The sequence below is a fragment of the Galeopterus variegatus genome, unplaced genomic scaffold, assembly GCF_000696425.1.
Source record: "Galeopterus variegatus unplaced genomic scaffold, G_variegatus-3.0.2 Scaffold1992, whole genome shotgun sequence".
Classification (NCBI taxonomy): Eukaryota; Metazoa; Chordata; class Mammalia; order Dermoptera; family Cynocephalidae; genus Galeopterus; species Galeopterus variegatus.
Genome location: NW_007728103.1, coordinates 67026 through 87653, shown reverse-complemented (window position 1 = coordinate 87653; position 20628 = coordinate 67026). Strand labels below are relative to the sequence as shown.

The 20628-nt window shown below is 37.3% G+C and overlaps 1 protein-coding gene across 1 annotated transcript in view; it reads left to right on the top strand.

Moving 5' to 3' along the window:
* Positions 1 to 20628, top strand: part of CACUL1 (CDK2-associated, cullin domain 1) — a 58110-nt gene that overhangs the window by 23613 nt on the left and 13869 nt on the right. Inside the window, exons 4-5 of the mRNA XM_008579953.1 lie at positions 13000 to 13095; positions 18121 to 18223. Of these exons, the coding sequence (XP_008578175.1) occupies positions 13000 to 13095; positions 18121 to 18223 (199 nt within the window). The remainder of the gene's footprint in view (positions 1 to 12999; positions 13096 to 18120; positions 18224 to 20628) is intronic.

Here is a 20628-nt window from a genome sequence, read left to right as displayed (position 1 = left end):
CTGTTAATTACAAAGGGTGTTTTATAAAAAAAAAACTTTCCTTCCCCAAATATGCTATTTACTCCTTGCTAGAGTGAAGAAGATTTTAGATAATAAGAAAATTGCTTGATATCATTTCTTTACAGATTTCAAGTAAAATAAATATCATTGCTAACTGGTAAGTAGCTCTTCAGCTATGTATTCTACTGAAAGTTTTTCTGAGTAAGGTATTTGGAAACCTTTTTTTTTTTCTTTTTTTTTGGTGGGAAGGTATCCAAATCCTTGACCTCGGTGTTATCAGCACCATGCTCTAACCAAGTAAGCTAACTGCCCAGCCCTGGAGATCTATTTTTTAATACAAACTAGAACTTAAAGCAATTGTTATAGCAAAGTTGTTCTTATCGCAGAGAATTTGCCAATGAAACACCCTAATTCTCAGTCGTTCCACAGGCTCTCATTTCGACCCTAATTCTAAAAGTTTACTATCATCATTTGAAAGTAGAGATCTGTGTTTGCTTTTTCAATTGCCTTCATAGGACTAATCACTGTACCAGGCCACAAGTAGAGATTCAGTAAAAGAAGTCATTATAAATTGATAAAAAGCATATGTTTGCTTTATAGCTGACATTACTAGAAGCATCTGTTTGTTCCAGTTAAAACAACATCCTGAACTTGGAAAATGAGCAGGAGAGTAAAATCACTTAAATAACAGTTATTTTCATTTGTTTATTGTCACAGTGTATGGTGTACAATTATGAAGTGTATTCTTTTAAAAATATATTCTTTGTTTTGAGAGAGAGCTGTGTACTTAAGTTAGAAAAGGAAAAAAGTTTCCTTTAAAAAAAATAAGCAAATAGATACAAGTATTAATGTCTGCTAAGTGTTATGATGAGGCCTATAGGGAAGTGAGAAGTCATCCTAGCCTATTTGGCTTCTTTGGATTTTTTTTCCTTTAAGTAATCCTTGGACCTTTTGTAACTGTTCAACGTGTCCTAGCTAGTCAGTTTAAAAGCTAGGATTAGAATCCAGATTATCTCATGGTTTTACGGATAAGCTAAAGGAAGCCAGGATCACAGAAGCCAGACTTTAATTCAGTTTATTATTCAGGCCCAAATAGTATTAGGAAAATGAGAAGAATCTTACTTTAGAAATAAACCAAGAACAATTTTCCATATAATAACAGTAGTAATAATAGTAGTCGTTAATTTTGAGAGATGAGACCTAAGTGAAAAGAGAAATGTCTTCTACTATCTTATGTTAGACTCGCTTGGACTTCTTTATTGTAGCTTTTACTTGAAAACCATTTTTATAATTTACATTGAGTGTCTAATGTGTATATTAAAGCTCTTAATAGCTCCTGAAGTTCATTTACCTTCTAAGTAATTTACTATTTTCTTTCTTTTTTTTTTACATTATTCTACTGTGGAAATAATGTCTGCACAGCAAGAGTAGGAATGGAATGAGAATGTAATGTCAGATGTATTTGTCTGTTTGAGAAGAAATTCCATGTTTATGTACCATCTTTGTTGGCTTCAGGTATAATGGGTGTTGCTTCTGGAGCCTTGACAGGTCTGTACCTGGCAGTATGGTATTGCTCTGGAAAGTCATGGGATAAGTTAATTAGACTAAAAGCATATTACGCACCAGTAGTTTTTCCTAAAGTTAGTCTTGTAGAGGCAGAATTTTTAAAAAAGGCATTCCTAGTTTGATTCAGAAAATAGTATTAAGGATCCTTGAGATTGTATCTGGGTTCATTTGTATGGTTTACAACATGCTAAAGTACTACTTGGTAATATAGGAATAAATGTTAAAAGATTACGAAGGATTGAAGATTTTTTAGTATTTCCATTTGACTCTTTTTTTTTAGTAGTTTCCCTTTCTCTGCTGCAATTCTCTTTTTGTGTATGTTTTCTACCTTTTCTAGTAGGTCATTGCATGTGTTAATCATAGTTATTTTAAAGTCTCTGTGATAGTTCCATCATATGGGCTATCTCTGCATCTGGGCATATTGAATATTTAATTCTTGACAGTGGGCTGTGTTTTCTTGCTTTTTTGGTGTGTCTTTGTTTTTGACTGAATGCTGAACATTGTGTATAAAAAGAATAGTCGAGACTGACATAACTAATATTTATGCCTTGAAATGGGTATGCCTCTCTTCTGTCAGGCTGCTGGTCAGAGGAGTTGAGTCAGTCCTACCAGTAGTTGAGTTGGGTTTAAGGTTTGTTGTTGCTGTAGGCTTCAGATTCCTTTAGTGGTAGACTGTGGCTACCCTGTTATTAATGTGATTCAAAAGGATTTTTTCAGTGCTGCTGTTCTAACCTGAGATTTTAACAGGCCCTGTCTCACTGGGGGTGGGTGGTAGGTAGGGTCTTTCTTTGCATTATTGTCCCTCCACTAAAAGCAGATGGCTGTTTTTACTTGGTGCAGGGCTTGAGGTGGGGGGTGCAGAGGTGTGTATGTGGGTTTTTTTGTGGTTCTCTTGCTCCTAGTGAAGTCGTAGGTAGTCCCCATGCCCTTGAGCTTTGGGGGCAGGGCTTTCTCAGTGTTCCATGCCCCTCCTCCCCACCCCAGGTATAGATAGCTTTCTTCTCAGTTGAGGGTCCAGAGCAGGAGTTGGTAAACTTTTCTGTTAAAGGTCAGGTAGTAAATATCTTCATGGGCCTCATGATGTCTGTTGCAACTATGGTAGTCACTCTGCTGTTGCAGTATAAAAGCAGTCATAGACATTACATAAATGAATAGGCATTGCTCTGTTCCCATTTATTTATAAAAGCAGGTGGTGGACCTGATTTGGCTAGTTTGTTGATCACTGGTCTAGAGCATAGATGGGGGTCCTCCTGCCCCACCATCCCTGAACCCTGTGACAATCAAATTTTGCCTTGTATCTTTGGGGTACCTTGGGAGTGAACAGGTTTCCTGCATTTCCCTTGATAGCATTATATTTTTGTTTTGTGATAGGGCAGAAACCTGGGTATGAGTAGATTTTCAACTATGCTGAAAATGGTAGCTGACCATTGCTTATCACAGAAGGACTGGAGGAGGGCCCATCTTTTAGTGATAAATAGTTTGTGCCTCAGGGCAAAGAAGGGTCATGAAGGTGCAGGTGGGTTTCTTACTCCTTCCCTTCAGCAAATGGCTTTTGCTTTGAATTTGAGTAGATACCAGGGCACAGGTAGTTTTTGTTCATGACGTCACTGGCAACTAAGCAGCACCTTTTCACTCATGGAGGACCTGAATGAAGTGTTCATGGGCTTCTTCAGGTACTCCTGCTCCATCCTCAAACCTTGCCAAGACCAGCACATCTGTGCTGTAGAGGGTGGTGCTCTCAGATCTCTTTTATTGCCCTCAGTCCTTCTCTTGACGAACTGTTTGAAATCCATGGAAAAGGTGTGGACTGCCCTTGTGAGGAAGTGCCCAGGGATTCTCTATACTATTGGTTTACACTTGGCCTTTAATGATTCATTACTACTTCTGTTGTTTTGTTAACCTGCTTTTATGGCTACCATCACCAAAGGAGAAACAGTTCATGTGTCCTTAGTTTCCTCAGAGGAGCTTGTCCCTCATTGTAATTCATTTCAGTTGGTCTGACATTGCAAATATAAGATAAAGAAACTTAAGGTGTCTGATGAACTCAAAAAGTTATGATTATTTAGGTTAACCAGCTTTCTCTTATAAGGGTTGTTCTCTTGCAGCTATAAGCATTCTAACTGATATGCAACTTCACAATTACGTATTAATAACTTTATAATCACTGAATTTAATGCTAGTTGAGAAGCTGTTAAATTTAAAAGAAAAATTTACCTGTAGTCTAACACTAATGTTAAAATGTTAGTGTACCATATTTTTACTAATTTCAGTATAGTTTTCAGCTAAATTGTCTCTTGTCATGCTGTGAATGTCTTGTGTTGCATGATAATTACTGCCCAAGCCTCTTTTGAATCCTTCAGACTTCTTTCCTATAGAGCTCCTCTCATTCTTTTGAAGAGGCCTAAGGTAGAGTTTTCTAAATGTTTAACAGCTGCTGGGCTGGCTATTCATAGAATTCCCTGAAGTTCTCATTAAAAATACACACCTCTAAGAAAGAAAGACAGACCACAATAATATGTTGAACTTTCAGAAGGAGAGAACAGACCTATGGTTACTAGAGATGGGAAAGGGGGAGGGGGAGAAATTGAGTAAGGGACACAAGAATAATTATGATTTGTAATGATGAACATGCTAATAATACTGATTTGATCATCACATATTGTACACAAGCACTGATAGTCAACACTCTACCTCACAAATATGTGTAATCAATTATGTTTCAATTTAAAAATGAGTTAGTCAAATACACACCTTTGGAAAGTCAGGACTTTGGAGTGTGGCAAAAGAATATGCATCATTAACAATCCCTTCTGGTGATTTGGAGAGCAGCATTCTTTAGTGTCCAGTGGCCTGTGAAAATACACCATTGTTCCTGAACCTGGTCTCTATCTCTCAAGCAGGAAGTGCAGTGTATCTTATGTTTTTGTAAGATTGTGTTGTTGCTGAAGCCACTCACACATTTGTGCCACTAGAATGCTGCTCTAGAAGTATCCACAAATCTGGGTAACATAAACAGCAAAGCACAGCATACGTATCCAATGATGAGGGACCGATGAAATAGAGAAGTGTCCAGACAGTTGTTAAAATTATGTTGTATAAAGAAATTTGACCTGGGAGAGATGCTGATGATACAGCGCTGAGCGATGAAAGCAGGTTACAAAATAATTCATATTTGTATAAAAACAGACATGTACATATACACATATACACACAAACAGAAAAAAAAAAACCAACCAGAAGAAAAGGTACAGAAATGCTAATGGCAAATGGCCGATGTTGGTGTGGTTGTTTTTCTATAGTTGCCTTTTTATTTTTTAAAAATTTTAGTGAACACGTATTACTTCTGTCAAGATATGTTAATAGCTTTGTTGTATTCAGTAGATCCTTACTTCCCATCCCTTCTTCCCCCTTTTCATCTTAACATGCAAAATTTATTTATTTGTTTGAAGACAACCAGAATGCTTTTGTGAAGATAAAAGCACATATTCTAATTTTTTTTTTTCCTTTTTGTCTTTTTTCGTGACCGGCAACGGATCGCAACCCTCAGTGTCGCGCCCGTACCAGACCGGGACCGGCAACGGGATCGCAACCCTCGGTGTTGCGCCTGCACCTCGCTCAGCCAGTGAGCGGCCGGTCTGTATGTGGGATCCGAACCCTCGGCAGGAGCGCCGCCGCGCTCCCAAGTGGTGCACTGTAGCAGTGCGCCACCGGGCCGGCCCCTAATTTTTTTTTGATGTTTCATTATGGTGGGCTTCGGATAGAGGTTAGGTAGGGATATATGAGGGTCCTTCAAAAAGTTCATGGAAAGATTCATATTATCTTTTAATTCTGTCTTTCCATGAATTTTTTTGAAGGATCTTCGTGAATATAAAATGTGGAATTTGTTTTTAATTTACCTCTGCAGTGTCCAATTAGCCACATCTAATATTAAAATTAAAATTAAAATGAAATAAAATTAAATTTCATTAAATGCATTTCAAGTGCTCAATAGCCATGTACATGGCTAGTGGCTGTTGTACTGGACAATGTAGATATAGAACATTTCCATTATCACAGAAGGTTCTGCTGGGCAATACTGACCTAGATCATAGTATATTTAAGTCTCCTGGCTAGTAAAATTATTTAAAAAAATCATCCTCTTTTTTTTTTTCCTTTTTGTCTTTTTTTACTGACCGGTAACGGGATCGCAACCCTCGGTGTCGCGCCTGTACCGGGGACCGGCAACGGGATCGCAACCCTCGGTGTCGCGCCTGTACCGGGGACCGGCAACGGGATCGCAACCCTCGGTGTCGCGCCTGTACCGGGGACCGGCAACGGGATCGCAACCCTCGGTGTCGCGCCTGTACCGGGGACCGGCAACGGGATCGCAACCCTCGGTGTCGCGCCTGTACCGGGGACCGGCAACGGGATCGCAACCCTCGGTGTCGCGCCTGTACCGGGGACCGGCAACGGGATCGCAACCCTCGGTGTCGCGCCTGTACCGGGGACCGGCAACGGGATCGCAACCCTCGGTGTCGCGCCTGTACCGGGGACCGGCAACGGGATCGCAACCCTCGGTGTCGCGCCTGTACCGGGGACCGGCAACGGCTCTGGTGGTGCAAAAGCAATGGTGGTAAAACTGCTGGTGCCTTAACATGAATCTTTGCTTCTACATGCTTGCGGTAGAACTCAAAAGCAAAAAATAAAAAAGCCAATTTCACTTAAGAATGTCCTAGATGAAGCAGTGAAAATTATTAATTTTTTAAAAATGTGACTTGAGTATACTTTAAAAAATATTCTGTGTGAAGAAATGGAATGCTGCATACCAAAGTACAGTGGTTGTTTTTAGAAAAAGCACTTGTGTGGTTGTATGAGTTTAAAACTGAACTAGCTTCCCCACCATTTTTACTTAAAAGAGTGACTGACAAACTGTGATTAATTTAGACTTTGGTATTTGACAGACATTTTTTTCAAATATTGGTGAAGTCAGTCTGTCACTTCAAGGAAAATGACAGTATTTGTTGCCAATAATAAAATTTGAGCTTGGAAGTGACCCCCAACAAATCATCCTCTTCCAAAATTAATATATATTTTAGCGTGACTGACCAGACAAACTTTCTTATTTAGCTTTGAAGATGAAAGATGACAAAGTTTCTTTCCCCTTCCCTCCTGTGAAGTTATGGTATATGTACTAAATCAAATCTGACCTTTCTTTTCTTGCTGTAAGGCATTGCTCCCACTTCACTTCCTAAGACCATTTGTATGTATATGTATATATTTTTTGTGATGTTAGCAGATTGACCATTTAAAAAGGCACCAAAATAATTTTTTTTATATAGTGATGCATAAGATTATCATCTAGTTCTACTTTTTTTACCTTTAAAATTTTTCTTTGAAATTACTGTCCACAGAATAACATCTGTATGAGGTTATTCGTTGCTCCATTGTTTGTGGTAACAAAAGATTAGCAACAAGCTATGACTATGAGATCTAATTCAAGCATTATTATCCTTACAAGAATAGATGTTCTTAAAGTGTGTGTGGTTTCGAGGACCTCTGAGGGTCCCTGAAACCCTTTCAGGGGTCTATAAAATCAAAACTATTTTTCTAATATTATTAAGGTGCTATTTGCCCTTTTCATTATGCTGACATTTGCTCTGGTGGTGCAAAAGCAATGGTGGTAAAACTGCTGGTGCCTTAACATGAATCTTTGCTTCTACATGCTTGCGGTAGAACTCAAAAGCAAAAAATAAAAAAGCCAATTTCACTTAAGAATGTCCTAGATGAAGCAGTGAAAATTATTAATTTTTTAAAAATGTGACTTGAGTATACTTTAAAAAATATTCTGTGTGAAGAAATGGAATGCTGCATACCAAAGTACAGTGGTTGTTTTTAGAAAAAGCACTTGTGTGGTTGTATGAGTTTAAAACTGAACTAGCTTCCCCACCATTTTTACTTAAAAGAGTGACTGACAAACTGTGATTAATTTAGACTTTGGTATTTGACAGACATTTTTTTCAAATATTGGTGAAGTCAGTCTGTCACTTCAAGGAAAATGACAGTATTTGTTGCCAATAATAAAATTTGAGCTTGGAAGTGACCCTTAGAATTTTGGAAAACTTGTGTCTACCACCTTGACCTTGATAGCTTCCCAATTCTTAAAAAAGACTTTTCTGATGAAGTAAGTGGTGATACTGACAGGTGTATATATAATTTTTATATTGTATGGTGAAATGTGTCAGTATTTGGCAGATCTACATAACTCAGTGAGTCAGTATTTTCCAAATGACCAGTGCGTGATGTTGTAGGATGTGTGTTAAAGATCCATTTAACACAGAAGATAGGCCAATGGGTTTTAACGTAATGGAGTACAAAAAATTCATTGATAGTTTCAGATTTTATATTGCAACTAACTTTTAAGAAACTACTACTTATCAAGTTTCAGAGAAGAATGTGAACAATTATCTGAAAAGGCTATTAAAATACACCTTTGTGGGCCGGCCCGGTGGCGCACTGCTACAGTGCGCCGCTTGGGAGCGCGGCGGCGCTCCCGCCGAGGGTTCGGATCCCACATACAGACTGGTTCCCGCTCACTGGCTGAGCGAGGTGCGGGCGCGACGCCGAGGGTTGCGGTCCTGTTGCCGGTCCTGGTCCGGTATGGGCGCGACACTGAGGGTTGCGATCCGTTGCCGGACACGAAAAAAGACGAAAAAAGACAAAAAAAAAAAAAAATACACCTTTCTTTTCCATCTACATATTTGTGTGAGGCTGTTTTCTTCATTTAACCAAAACAACACATCTCAAATGATTCAGTACAGAAGCAGATATGAGAATCTGCTGTCTTCTATTAAATGAGGCTCTAAGGAGATTTGCAAAAATGTAAAAACAATTACACTCTTCTTACTAAATATTTTTTGGGGGAAATAGTTATTTTTAATAAAAATATGTTAAGATGTGATGAGTTTATTGTCATTTAAGAATGAATTAATACATATCTAAAAAACCCAGTTTTAATTTCTAATATGGTAACTAGTCATAGATATAGCCCACATGAATAAAGCTTTTTGGGGTCCAGAGACCAAAATCTTTGAGAATCACTAGGATAAAACTGACTCCAAGATATGTTGTCAAGGAAAGCGCAGATCAATGAGATTATACCTTAGCATTTGTGTCAAAAAAAAAAAAAGGACACCTTTTTTCTTGTATGAGGGTAAAATTCTTCTGGAAGGAGATAAAAAAATTAAGTGTTGGTTGGTTCAGGGAGGAAGGAATGAAAGGTAAACTCTTTACTCTAAACCCATTTGAATCATTTGAATTTAAACCAGATGAATGCATTACTCATCACAAAAAGTAAAATAAGATGAAAACATTCCCATTCGGCTATATTACAGATTTTAGGGAATCCAGGTCTGTTATGAAGGTTGGAGCAAGTTTTGAGTAATAGAGTATTATTTTTCTGGTAGCTTGCTGTTTCTTGTTTTGTTTGAGAAGAAAACGAAGCTTGCTTATTTTAAGGCTAAAAAAACTTTATTGTCCAAGTTAAATACCATCACATTGAAATAATGTAAATAAAATAGGTAACAAGTTCCCCAATGGGGTGCAAAGTATACCAGACTTGTTTTAAGGAGGAACAATTTGATTAGGTTTTTTTTTTTTTTTCCTTTTTGTCTTTTTTCGTGACCGGCAACGGGATTGCAACCCTCGGTGTTGAGCCCGCACCTCGCTCAGCCAGTGAGTGGCCGGTCTGTATGAGCCCGCACCTCGCTCAGCCCGTGAGTGGCCGGTCTGTATGTGGGATCCGAACCCTCAGCGGGAGTGCCGCGGCGCTCCCAAGCGGCGCACAGTAGCAGTGCGCCACCGGGCCGGCCCTTGATTAGGTTTTTAAAATTGCATTTCTTTTTAGTAAAGTGATTGGGTTTATTTTAGAATATTGTTATAACTTATAGTCCTGTCATTTAAAAGGTTTTGAATAAGTGCTGCATGAAATATGGAAGTGAAACTAAGTGTTCTGACATTTGATTCAATGCAAAAAGTAGTTATTAATACTCATAACCTTTGAGGCTTCGGGAATTCTTGAGGAGAATAATTAAGGAATTCAATCTTATTTATTCTGTCTGTTATTAAGTGCGTCTTTTTTTTTTTTTTTTTGTCTTTTTTCCGTGTCTGGCAACGGATCGCAACCCTCAGTGTTGCCCCCGTACCGGACCGGGGACCGGCAACGGGATTGCAACCCTCGGTGTTGCTCCCGCGCCTCGCTCAGCCAGTGAGCGGGAACTGGTCTGTATGTGGGATCCGAACCCTCGGGCGGGAGCGCCGCCGCGCTTCCCAAGCGGCGCACTTATCCAGTGCGCCACCGGGCCGGCCCCTAAATGCATCTTTTGATCAATGTTCATACTTTTAGCTTTTGGATAGATAAAGTATCCTTTTATGAAATGGGAAAATCGTTTTAATTTAATAGCTTTTAAGGTTTTTTTTGTATAATACTTCTAAAATTTCTTTGAATGCTGAAATATCATTTTCAGAGTTTTTTGAAGCAGTTTAGGTGAAGATATTACATGTGATTCTGTTGTCATAGTTAAAAGTTTGCCTGTAATGTTGAACCATTTTCCTCAAGTTCTTTAGTTAATAAAGAATGTTTTTAAAAATATTAATGTATTTTTCTGAAGTGTTAGACAAATGGGTAGTTAATTTAGAAAGGAGTTTCATTTACTCTTGGTAGTTGCATATATATGTATAATAGTTGATATTTTTAAAGCACTTATACATTATTTTCTTTGATTCTCAACACATCTTAGAAGTAGCACAATTAGTATATTCCCGATTTTAGATATATGGGAATTGAAATAGAGATGGTTAAATGAATTGCCTAATGTCATACAGCCTTGTTAAATATTAAAATAGTAGTTTAGATTTAAACAAAGCTAGATTAAATTTAGATTCAGTTTATATTTAAACAAGACTCATGGCAAAAAGTGCATTTATTTAGGCATTGTGGTCAGCACTAAAGATATATAGATAAGACACAGATCTTACCCTCTTGGGGCTTGAAGTTAGTGGCAGAGACCACCCAGTGGGAGAAGTAAGTGTATGGTGCTCCCATTGAAGGGCCATGTAACTCAGATATTTTTGAGGACGTGAGACAAATCCTGAGGAATGACTTGGAGCAGCTAGCTGGGGTGAGCCTGGTTATGGGGGTGTGGAAAGAGACTACTTAGGTAGAAAGAACAGCCAGGGAGGCCTGAAGCAGCACACTGATGTTGTTTGGGAACTGCTAGAAGTTCCATGTCAGTGCTGTGCTGGACTTTGTGTGAGGCGGAGCAGGCTATGAAACCAGAGAGGTAGACAGAATGCCCTGAATTGAGAAGTTTGAATTTTTTAAAAAAAGATTTCAGGGTGCCATTGCCAAAAAGGGAATTTAAATAGAGGAGGACTCAGATTGACCAAGGTTGGAGTCTTAGTTCTTGTGCTTATTAGCTGTGGAATTGTAGTCAAGTGACTATTTCTGAACACCAATCGCCTCATATGTGAAATGGAAATAACATTCAATTTGCAGGCAGTTAGGGGGAGTAAGAAAAAGAAATAAGGCACCTCCTGTGCACCAAATATGTAAGTAATCAATAATGGAAGATGAATTAGGAGAAATAAGAAAGTTCCCCACACATATTCTAAGCTTCTTTATAGAACTGAAAAAAATATGACTTGAATCTTAAGGTGGTATTGGAACATTTGGTCATTTCTAAAACAGCTCAGCTTGAATGGTTTTATAATTTCACGTATTTAATATTTAAGAATCTTTTAGTGTGACATTTTTTAATATCCTTGTTGAAAGCAAGACTTTCTGTGTAAGACTTTGTGGTTGTCAGGTTATGAGACTGCCACAAATTAGACCTCATACAGAATCAGTTTTGTTTGCATGGTGTTTTGTGTCATGCCCATCCTAACACCCTGGCCAGGAAATGAATTCTTAGTTGGAGGACCTGGATCTGTCATTTGCTAACACTCGAATTTTCAGCAAATTACTGGCCCATTTAGGTGTTTCTTTACTATTAAAATGGCACTTAATTATTTTAGCTTTAGAGAATAAGTGAAATAGTAGTATATGGATGCACTTTTGTAAAACACAATGTCTTAGCTTGAGCTGCCAGAAGAAAATACCACAGACTGGGTGGCTTAAACTACAGAAGTTTGTTTCTCACAGTTCTGGAGGCTGGAAGTCCAAGATCAAGGTGGTTTGGTTCCTGGTGAGGGCTCTCTTCCTGGCTTGTAAATGGCCTTCTCTTGCAGTTCTCCCATAGCCTTTCCTCTGAGCCATGGGGGATGGAGGGTTAGAGGGAGGGCAGAAAAAGTGCTGTGATGTCTCTTCTTATAAGCACATTAATCCTGTGGAATCAGGGCTCCACACTTATGACTCTGTATAGCCTTAATTACTTCCTTACTCCACAGCTGCATTGGGGGTTAGGGCTTAAACATATGAATTCTGGAGGGACATGTACATTCAGTCCATAACACACAATAAAACTGGAAGGGTTCTCTTTTTGTGGTTTTATGACTTGGTATTTTGAAACAATGAGTTAAATACAGGGCACGTATTATATTTTACTACCCTCCCAAGCTTCAGGTGTATATGGACCTGCTTTCTAGCTAATGATGTTTATAATTGGTTAACTGCAAGAGCAGTTTACAACCAAGTTAGCATAGAACTCACAATATTACTATGCTTAAGGTAATTATAAAAATTTATTAGCCATTGAAATAGTATATTAAGCCTATACCACTTCCTTGAATTTCTTCCATCTCCCCCATTCAGGCTCTAATAATGTTTGGTTCCTATAGAAAATGTCTGTATAATTTGGTGGTACTTTTAAAATCATATCATTTATCTTAATTTTGGGGGGTAGGCCTGGCCTTTACAGGGATATCTTAATTTTGGAATGTACCTCTTTTTACTTATTAAGAGTATGAGCCTTTTTTTTTTTCCTTTTTGTCTTTTTTCATGGCCGGCAACGGATCGCAACCCTCAGTGTCGCGCCCGTACCGGACCGGGACCGGCAACGGGATCGCAACCCTCGGCGTTGCCCCCGCACCTCGCTCAGCCAGTGAGCGCCCGGTCTGTATGTGGGATCCGAACCCTTGGCGGGAGCGCCACTGCGCTTCCCAAGCGGCGCACTATCACAGTGCGCCACTGGGCCGGCCCAAGAGTATGAGCCTTTTAATTAACATGTTAATGTTACACAGTTTTTAAAAATGGCTAAACCAAACCTCAGTTTTACATAGTAGATTTTGGAGCAAGCATAGTCTTAAGTAAACTTCAGGGTACAGGTGTCCTCCTTTTCCTTATTGTTAATCTCAATATGAATTTTGGATTTTTTCTAAGTCTATTTGCATTTCAGATTGTGGTACAAGATCTTTTACCTGGTTTTCCCAGAATAATCACATTTATGTTCTTTCTCACAGGGCAGCCCTCCAGATCTCTATATTGAAAGATTTAATATAGCTCTTGGACAATATATGGGAGCATTGCAGAGCATTGTGCCTCTTTTCATATATATGGTAAGTTACAGCTGTCTCTGCCTTTCCAAATACCAAGGTGTATTGGTCTGAGCACACATAGATGCAGAGAGTTGAGCATGTTCTCTTTTTCTTTAACTATATTTTGTGTTAGAAATGGAAATTAAATTATTTTACTAATGTTTGGTAGTTGTTGACATAGAAGAATTATTTAATTATTGTCCCTTTTTCTGTTTTGAAATTCTGTAAAAATTGCTGAATAGACAAGTAGGCATTAATAACCAGCAGTTTTCCAGTGAGTATTTATTTTATTTCTGCCACGTGGAAGGCACTGTACCTGGTCCTGAGAAAATAAAGAAATATTATATTTCTTGTACTCAAAGAAGAGAGTTAAGGCATCTATATAGAAGTGTGATATATGGTAAATGCTGACTAAATCATTCATAAAAAGTAGAACAGTAAAATATTGCTCCCATTCTGATAATCTCTTTTGTTTGGAGAGTTAGGCTATGAGTGTTATTTGTAGACTTTGTTGATGAGCTTCTTCCACCATTTATATATACACAGTTGTACAGTCTCAATGTTAGTGTTCCTATTGAACAGAGGGGCTCTTAGAAATCATTATTCTAACTCCTCTTTATTACATTAGGGAATGGGATGTTTAGGTTGATCCTACATTCTGTAGCATATAGATTGCTGTATGTGGATACTGGTCTTTTTTTTGGCATCTGGCTGGTACAGGGATCTGAACCCATGACCTTGGTGTTACAAGGCTGCACTCTAACAACTGAAATAACCGGCCAGCCCTGGATACCAATCTTGAAGATGATTTATTCTCCATAAAATGCAGTTTACTTATATACATGTTTTAAAGACTACCTCTACCTCTAATTTAGAAGGCACTTTTCAAAAGATCAAGTAGTACTTCATAATTTTCATTTACTCTTATTTATTCCTCGGGTACTGATAACAATTTTAAAAGTTATTAAGAGTTTTCTAGTTAATATAGTGCAGAAGAAACTGGGTTTTGCCTTGTCTTTTACCAAGACTTATTTTGAAAGAAATTGATAAAAAGGCTTTTTTTTTGGTTTAAGTGCCAGAATGTCTTTATGAATCATGAAACTAGTCAAAAATATTACTGATGATATTACCTGGGAGGTAACATTGTATCATTTTGGTGAAATCCTTTCATGGGTTATTCATCAGGAGTATATGTTAGGTAAGTATCTTGTATTGATAGAGCAAATATTTCCTTTTCATTCTGGCAAATTCCTTATACTTGCTGTTTTAAAGTTTTCAATGGAGACCATGAATGGAAGTGGAGCTGAAGTATAGGGCCTACTTGTGGATAAGGGAGTTAAGGGTGGATGAATAGGTTTATTTACTTCCATGTCTGCCATTTTAATGGCATTTACCAGTAAGCTTGTTGAGAAGGTGGGTTAGTAATAAAAAACATCTAACAGTATGACTTGGATTTTGAGTCAAAACATGAATAGCTAATTTGTAAAAAAAATTAGATTAAATTTGACAAGAAAGTCATTTACGCTTTTCTGTAGTACCATTGTCGCTTTCTTAAACTTTATGGTGGGATCCTGGGGTTTAAGAAGTCTGTATCATTTAAGAAAAAATGAACCTTGGATTACTCTTCCTGGCTAGTAAAATTCAAGTAAGGGATCTTAGGTTGTAAAATGAATTTTAACTACAACTTTTCATATAGATTAGGACCTTTAATTTGCCTTTTAGTTATTTGTGCAAATTTGTCACATAAATTATTTTTATTGTCCATAAGATGGAAATTCTTTGAACTTTGGTATTGCTTTGTTGGAAAAGTATATTATTTAAAGAAAAATAGTTTGAAATGTTAACCTATTAGGGCTATAAAAGCAGCAAAATGTCCTTTGTAGTTACAGAAACAGAAGAGAAATTGTTTTTAGCATTATTTATCAAAACTAGTGTCTTCGTTATATTTTAATATTTTAAGAAATGAAGTCATTAAACTAGAAAATAGTGTCTGAGACCGTAAATTACCAGAGAAGATTCTTGTTGAAAGACAGAGAAGTCAAATAAAGACATTGTATGTTTTTCTTGAGAATATTGAAACTTAACATTATTGTACCTGAGAAAAAGTTGAATGTCCAATGTTACTAAATGAGGTAAAATAAGAGCTCCTGAGTACTTCTGAAGTTTTCATAATGTATCTATTTAATGGGTTTTGGTTACTTAGTAAAGAGTAGGAAGGGCACATTAAAATGCTCTGCATTCGGGCCGGCCTGGTGGCGCACTGGAGAGTGCGCCGCTTGGGAGCGCAGCGGCGCTCCCGCCGAGGGTTCAGATCCCATGTGGAGACCGGTTCCCGCTCACTGGCTGAGTGCGGTGTGGGCGCAACACCGAGGGTTGCGATCCCGTTGCCGGTCAGTAAAAAAGACAGAAAGGAAAAAAAAAAAAGCTCTGCATTAAGGTCTTATGTATTGACAAGACAAAATACCAGAAGAGAAAAGCACTATAAATGTAGAAAATTTTTCTTTGGGAGTTAAACAATTATATGTTATTTTTTATTCTTATATAAACTATGAAGTCACAAAAAGATGCCTAATTTACTTCGAAGACTTAAAGTATACAGCCAAATCAACTTTTGCTCTAAATTTTAATTTAAAAGTCTCAGTTGTGAAAGTAGTTTTATAGCTGAAATTTTTATTAATTTAATTAAAAAATAAACTTTCACTAGATATTTACTTCCAAAGGAGAATATAATTTCTTAGAAATGAAATATGGCAGACAGTTAACTTAATCTCTTGTGATAAAATTCATGTCGAAAAAAATAAAACCCATGGCTAAGAAAACTGCTATAAAGACCAATAAGAGGAGGTGACTAGCCCGACCTGATATTAAAATGAATGAAAAGTTTACAGTAATTAACAGTGTTTATAATTGGGGCAGGGATAGATACATCAAAGGAACAGAGCCCAGAAATTGAGGTAAATGTGAGAATTGAATAAAGAACGTGACATTTCAAATCAGTAAGGAAGGCATAGATTATTCCACAGCTGGCGTTAGGACAACTGATAGTCATTTTGGAGCTGAGGATGGGGAGTCTGATCACTACCTTATTCTTCATAATAAATTCTAAAAGGAATAAATGTAAAAGAATGAAATGTTAGCGAACTAGAAGAAATCATGCACAGTCTTGGAGTGAAAAAAGGCCTTTCTAAACAAGACCCAAACCTAGAAGTCATGAAGAAGGAAAATGTATGGTAATGAAAAATTTAAAAACCTTTGTGCAGCAAAATGCCGTAAGCCAAAAGTAGATGGGAAAAAATTACAGTAAATTTGCAAGCCGTAAGGGTTTGCTTTCCTTGATAAATAATCAGTTTTCATGAATTAATTAGAAAAAGGCCAATAACTTGATTCTTCTGTTGAAAAATGGACAAATGATATGAATAGATCGTTCACAGGAAAAAATATGAAAGGCCTATAAAAATGAAAATATGCCCAACATCATAATTAAAGAAAAGCAAATTAAGACAACTTTTTTTAAAAAACCTTTTTCAGTTAGTGGAATTGAGAAGGTTTGGTGATATTCAGTTCTGGTGAATTTCTAGGAAACAGGCTTCTCACTCTGGGTGGGGATGTAAATTGGCAAACCTCTTTGGAATACTCTCTGGCATTGTTCAAAGACAAAAATGCACAAACTGTTTGACTTAGTATTGTACCTCTAGAAATTTATCATACAAATAACTCATAAATATAGGCAAATATATATTTGTAAGAATTATGCAGTATTATTTTTAATAGCAGAACATAGGGGAAAATCTTTATTAGCATCAGTAGAGGACCATTAAATAATTTATGGAAGACACAGTAGAAAAACAGTTAAAAATAATGACATGTCTATAATGTTCTTTCAGAGAAAAATCTTCCAAGATACAACATTGGGTAAAAATAGAAGGTACAAAGCAGTGTGTAATGTTTCTTAATTAGCAAATATTTTCTTCTTTTTTAGGGAAATAAGCATATATGCAAGGAACATTTTAGAATATACAAAAGTTTTCCCTATGTAGAATGGTACCTTTGGGAATGGGACAGAGTGTCTGTGGTGGGAGATTTCTTTTTATTGCATACTCTTTTGCATGCTTTTATTTTTTTAACCATGTGCATCTTATTTTTATAATTTTTAAAGAGAGAGAAGAAAAACTTGTGTTAAGAATTAAGAGAGAATCAGTGAGCAACTTAACATTTCTTTTTGTTTTCTACTAGTATACACTGAGTTAACCTTTTGACTCGCCAGTCATTTCTAGTCAGGATGATTTTGGCTGCAAGAAACAGAAAACCTGACTCAAAGTGATTTAAGTAAATAAGGAAAAGTATTATCTCCTATAATAGAACTTCAGAAATACTCATAAGGCTGTCTCCAGGGTTGAAGCCGTGGTTCCACAGTGTTAACAAAGGACTCAGGTTCTTTTTTGTCTTGTTGCTGTCTGCAACTTCAGTTTCATCTTCCTCGTGGTTATGACTGTAAGAAACTTTTCCCTCAAGCCTTGGTTTCTCTCATTCTGATTGGGCTACCTTGGTTATTTACCTGTGAACCAAAGATGGTCCCGGGGAATTCCATAAGCTGGGTGACTTAGACTAATCATTGAAGTCGAGTGTGTGTTGGAGAGTCAACCCAGTGCATGCCCACTGCCTGATTTCAGCCTAGACCACTGATAAATGGGGGTATCTACCTTTTATTAGTATTCTCCAGTGTTGTCTTTAGATGATGATGTAGTGTTGTTAAAGGGCATGTATGGTTCCACAGTGTCTGTACATCCCTGTCTAGTTAATGTTAGGTATCTTCCAGTGTTCTTTGGGAGGTATATGGTTCACAGCATTTCATCTTTTTATGCTTTCAACCCCATGCCAGAAAGACATAACTAATAGTGGCTGGACTTTTGTTGTTTGATGTTGGGGTTTTTGTTTTAATTGATAGCTTTATGCATTATTTCCTAAAATAATATCCAGTGCTTCAGTTCATTAGACTAATCATTTTCACCAATTGGTACATGGAAAAGAATTTACTTTCTTTTTCAGAATAAGTTTTACATCGAAACCAAGCTTAACAGAGACTTAAAAGATGACCTTATAAAGCTGTTTACGGAACATGTTGCAGAAAAGCACATATACAGCCTAATGCGTAAGTAATTCATCTCCTTATAGGGGTGAGATAACACTAGCAATGATCTTTTATTTTGTTTCGTTTGGGGGGGGGTTGCTGAGGGCATTGTCATATACACCCCAATGTTGAAATTTTTCTGAACCAGATAGCAGGAGGAAGGAGGTGTTGAAGCTACCCTATTATAGAGGGAAAGACACTGAGGAATTGAAAATAGAACTGGAAGGTCACCCAGTGAGCTGGGAGCAGCTTAGTCAGGTCATTGGACTGTGCCTTTGTGTCTGGCCTGATACTTCTTGCCTTTTTTCCCCTCTGACAATGGGGGAAATATTATTAGGAGGTTCACTCCTAAACTTATTATCAGTAACTCTAGAAGAAGTGCAGTATTATATCTTGGAAATGGTAGTACAGAATCCTCTCTAATTTTTACTGTTTAGTGCAGAAACCCTTCTCTAATCTGGCTCTGTTGTTTACTGTGTATTTTAGGAAAGCTTCTTAGCCTTTTGAGGTCCTGTGTTTTCTGTTAATTAAGATTTGTAAAATATTTAATGTGGCTATGTAGATTATTAAGTAAGCAGATCAAAATGCAAAGCTCAGTTCTTTCCCCATTCCCAAGTCTCCTGACCCCTCACAGTAGGTGGCATCTCATTCTACCTTTCCTAAAAGAATTTGCCTCTCCAAGTAGAGTTTAGGAAGTACCTATAACCTAATGTGTCAGCATTCTTTAAAAGCTCATATTTTATGCAGTATATAAAGTCATTTTTTAGAATTTGGCACATAGTTGGATTTGCAGTATGTATTTTTTTTTGCTATATTAGTCATAATTAGTTTTTATCACAATAAACTTTTACCAGTTCGTACAGAAGAATTATTTTAAGCTTGACCATAAACTCTTTTTTTGATTTTTTTTCCTTTTTGTCTTTTTTTGTGACCGGCAACGGATCAGTGTCGCACCTGTACCGGACCGGGACCGGCAACGGGATCGCAACCCTTGGTGTTGCGTCCGCACCTCGCTCAGCCAGTGAGCGGCCGGTCTGTATGTGGGATCCGAACCCTCGGCGGGAGCGCCACCACGCTCCCAAGCGGCGCACTGTAGCAGTGCGCCACCGGGCCGGCCCTCTTTTTTTGATTTTGATTTTAAATTAAGAGAAGGAATTGTGAAACATTGGGCCAGTTTATTTTAGAAAGGCAGAGTATCAAATACAACTGTAGTTGAAGATAATATATGTTTTATTATTACGTTCCCAAGAGATTCCAGAATCAGAATAGAGGCCTAGAATCTTGGGAATATGACATGCGTTTTTTTTTTTCTTTTAAAGGCTGGGCACATGCTTGCCAACACCTTTAAACATTATCTCATGAGATATTTCAACTATTAATTATAACCATTTGAGTATTTCCTCAGCCGAAGTAGAACATAGCATTTTGAAGTCTTTCTTGGTAAAATTCTATAGAGAAATGCTGCCATCTGGTAGAAAAGCCTATTTATTTTGTAAATATGTTTTTATATTTGCCAGTGATGTGGAAATGAATTTTATTGGGCATATACAAAGAGAGTTTTCAAGAGAATATAGTAGGCCAGATCTAGTGAGAGAAAACATAAACAGATTACTTCTTCCTTTTTTTAATTATATGGTCTGTTTTCCAGTAAAAATTATACTTAATGGTACATATTCCTTTTTTTCCTTAAGTATACTGAAAAGGCCCGTAAGCTTTTGTAAATTGGATAAAACTCAGATTGTCAGATACTTAATTGAGCAATTACCAGGTGTTGTACTTAGAGCAAGAGATACAAAAACTGACCAGTGGCCTCATTAGTTTGGCCTCCAGGACAACAAGGGACTGTATAAGTGTTTAACAATTTTATGTAGATAAAATACACACACTGCTTATGTGTGTTAGGACCTGTTCTAGATACTTTACAAATATTATTTAATTCTTATAACCTTATAGGATAGGTACAATCATTACCTCCGTTTTACAGATAGAGAAATTGAGGCAAAGAGAAGTTAAAATTAATTTAATCTAGGATAACATACCTATTAAGGGTTTTTAAAATTGAAACTTAATTGGTTATGCTATTAAGGATTGATGTCATATCTTTAGTTATACATTTTCATATCACTTACCTCCTTACTCCAACAAAACAAATAGCTACACTCAATTTCTATGATTTTCTAAAATCTTCTCAGTAATTTCCTTCATGTGGCCTCAGAAACATTTGGAAATGCTAGTGTTCCATTTATTATTTCTGTGTAACAAATCATCTGAAAACGTGGTTTGAAACAGCAATAAACTTTTATTTTGCTCTGCAATTTGGGGAGGGCTTGGTGGAGCAGTTTATCTCTGCTTTCCTTAGCATTGGCTGATATGGCTCAACCAGGGGCTGGGGCTTTCAGTAGGCTCATTCACATGGCTGGTAAGTT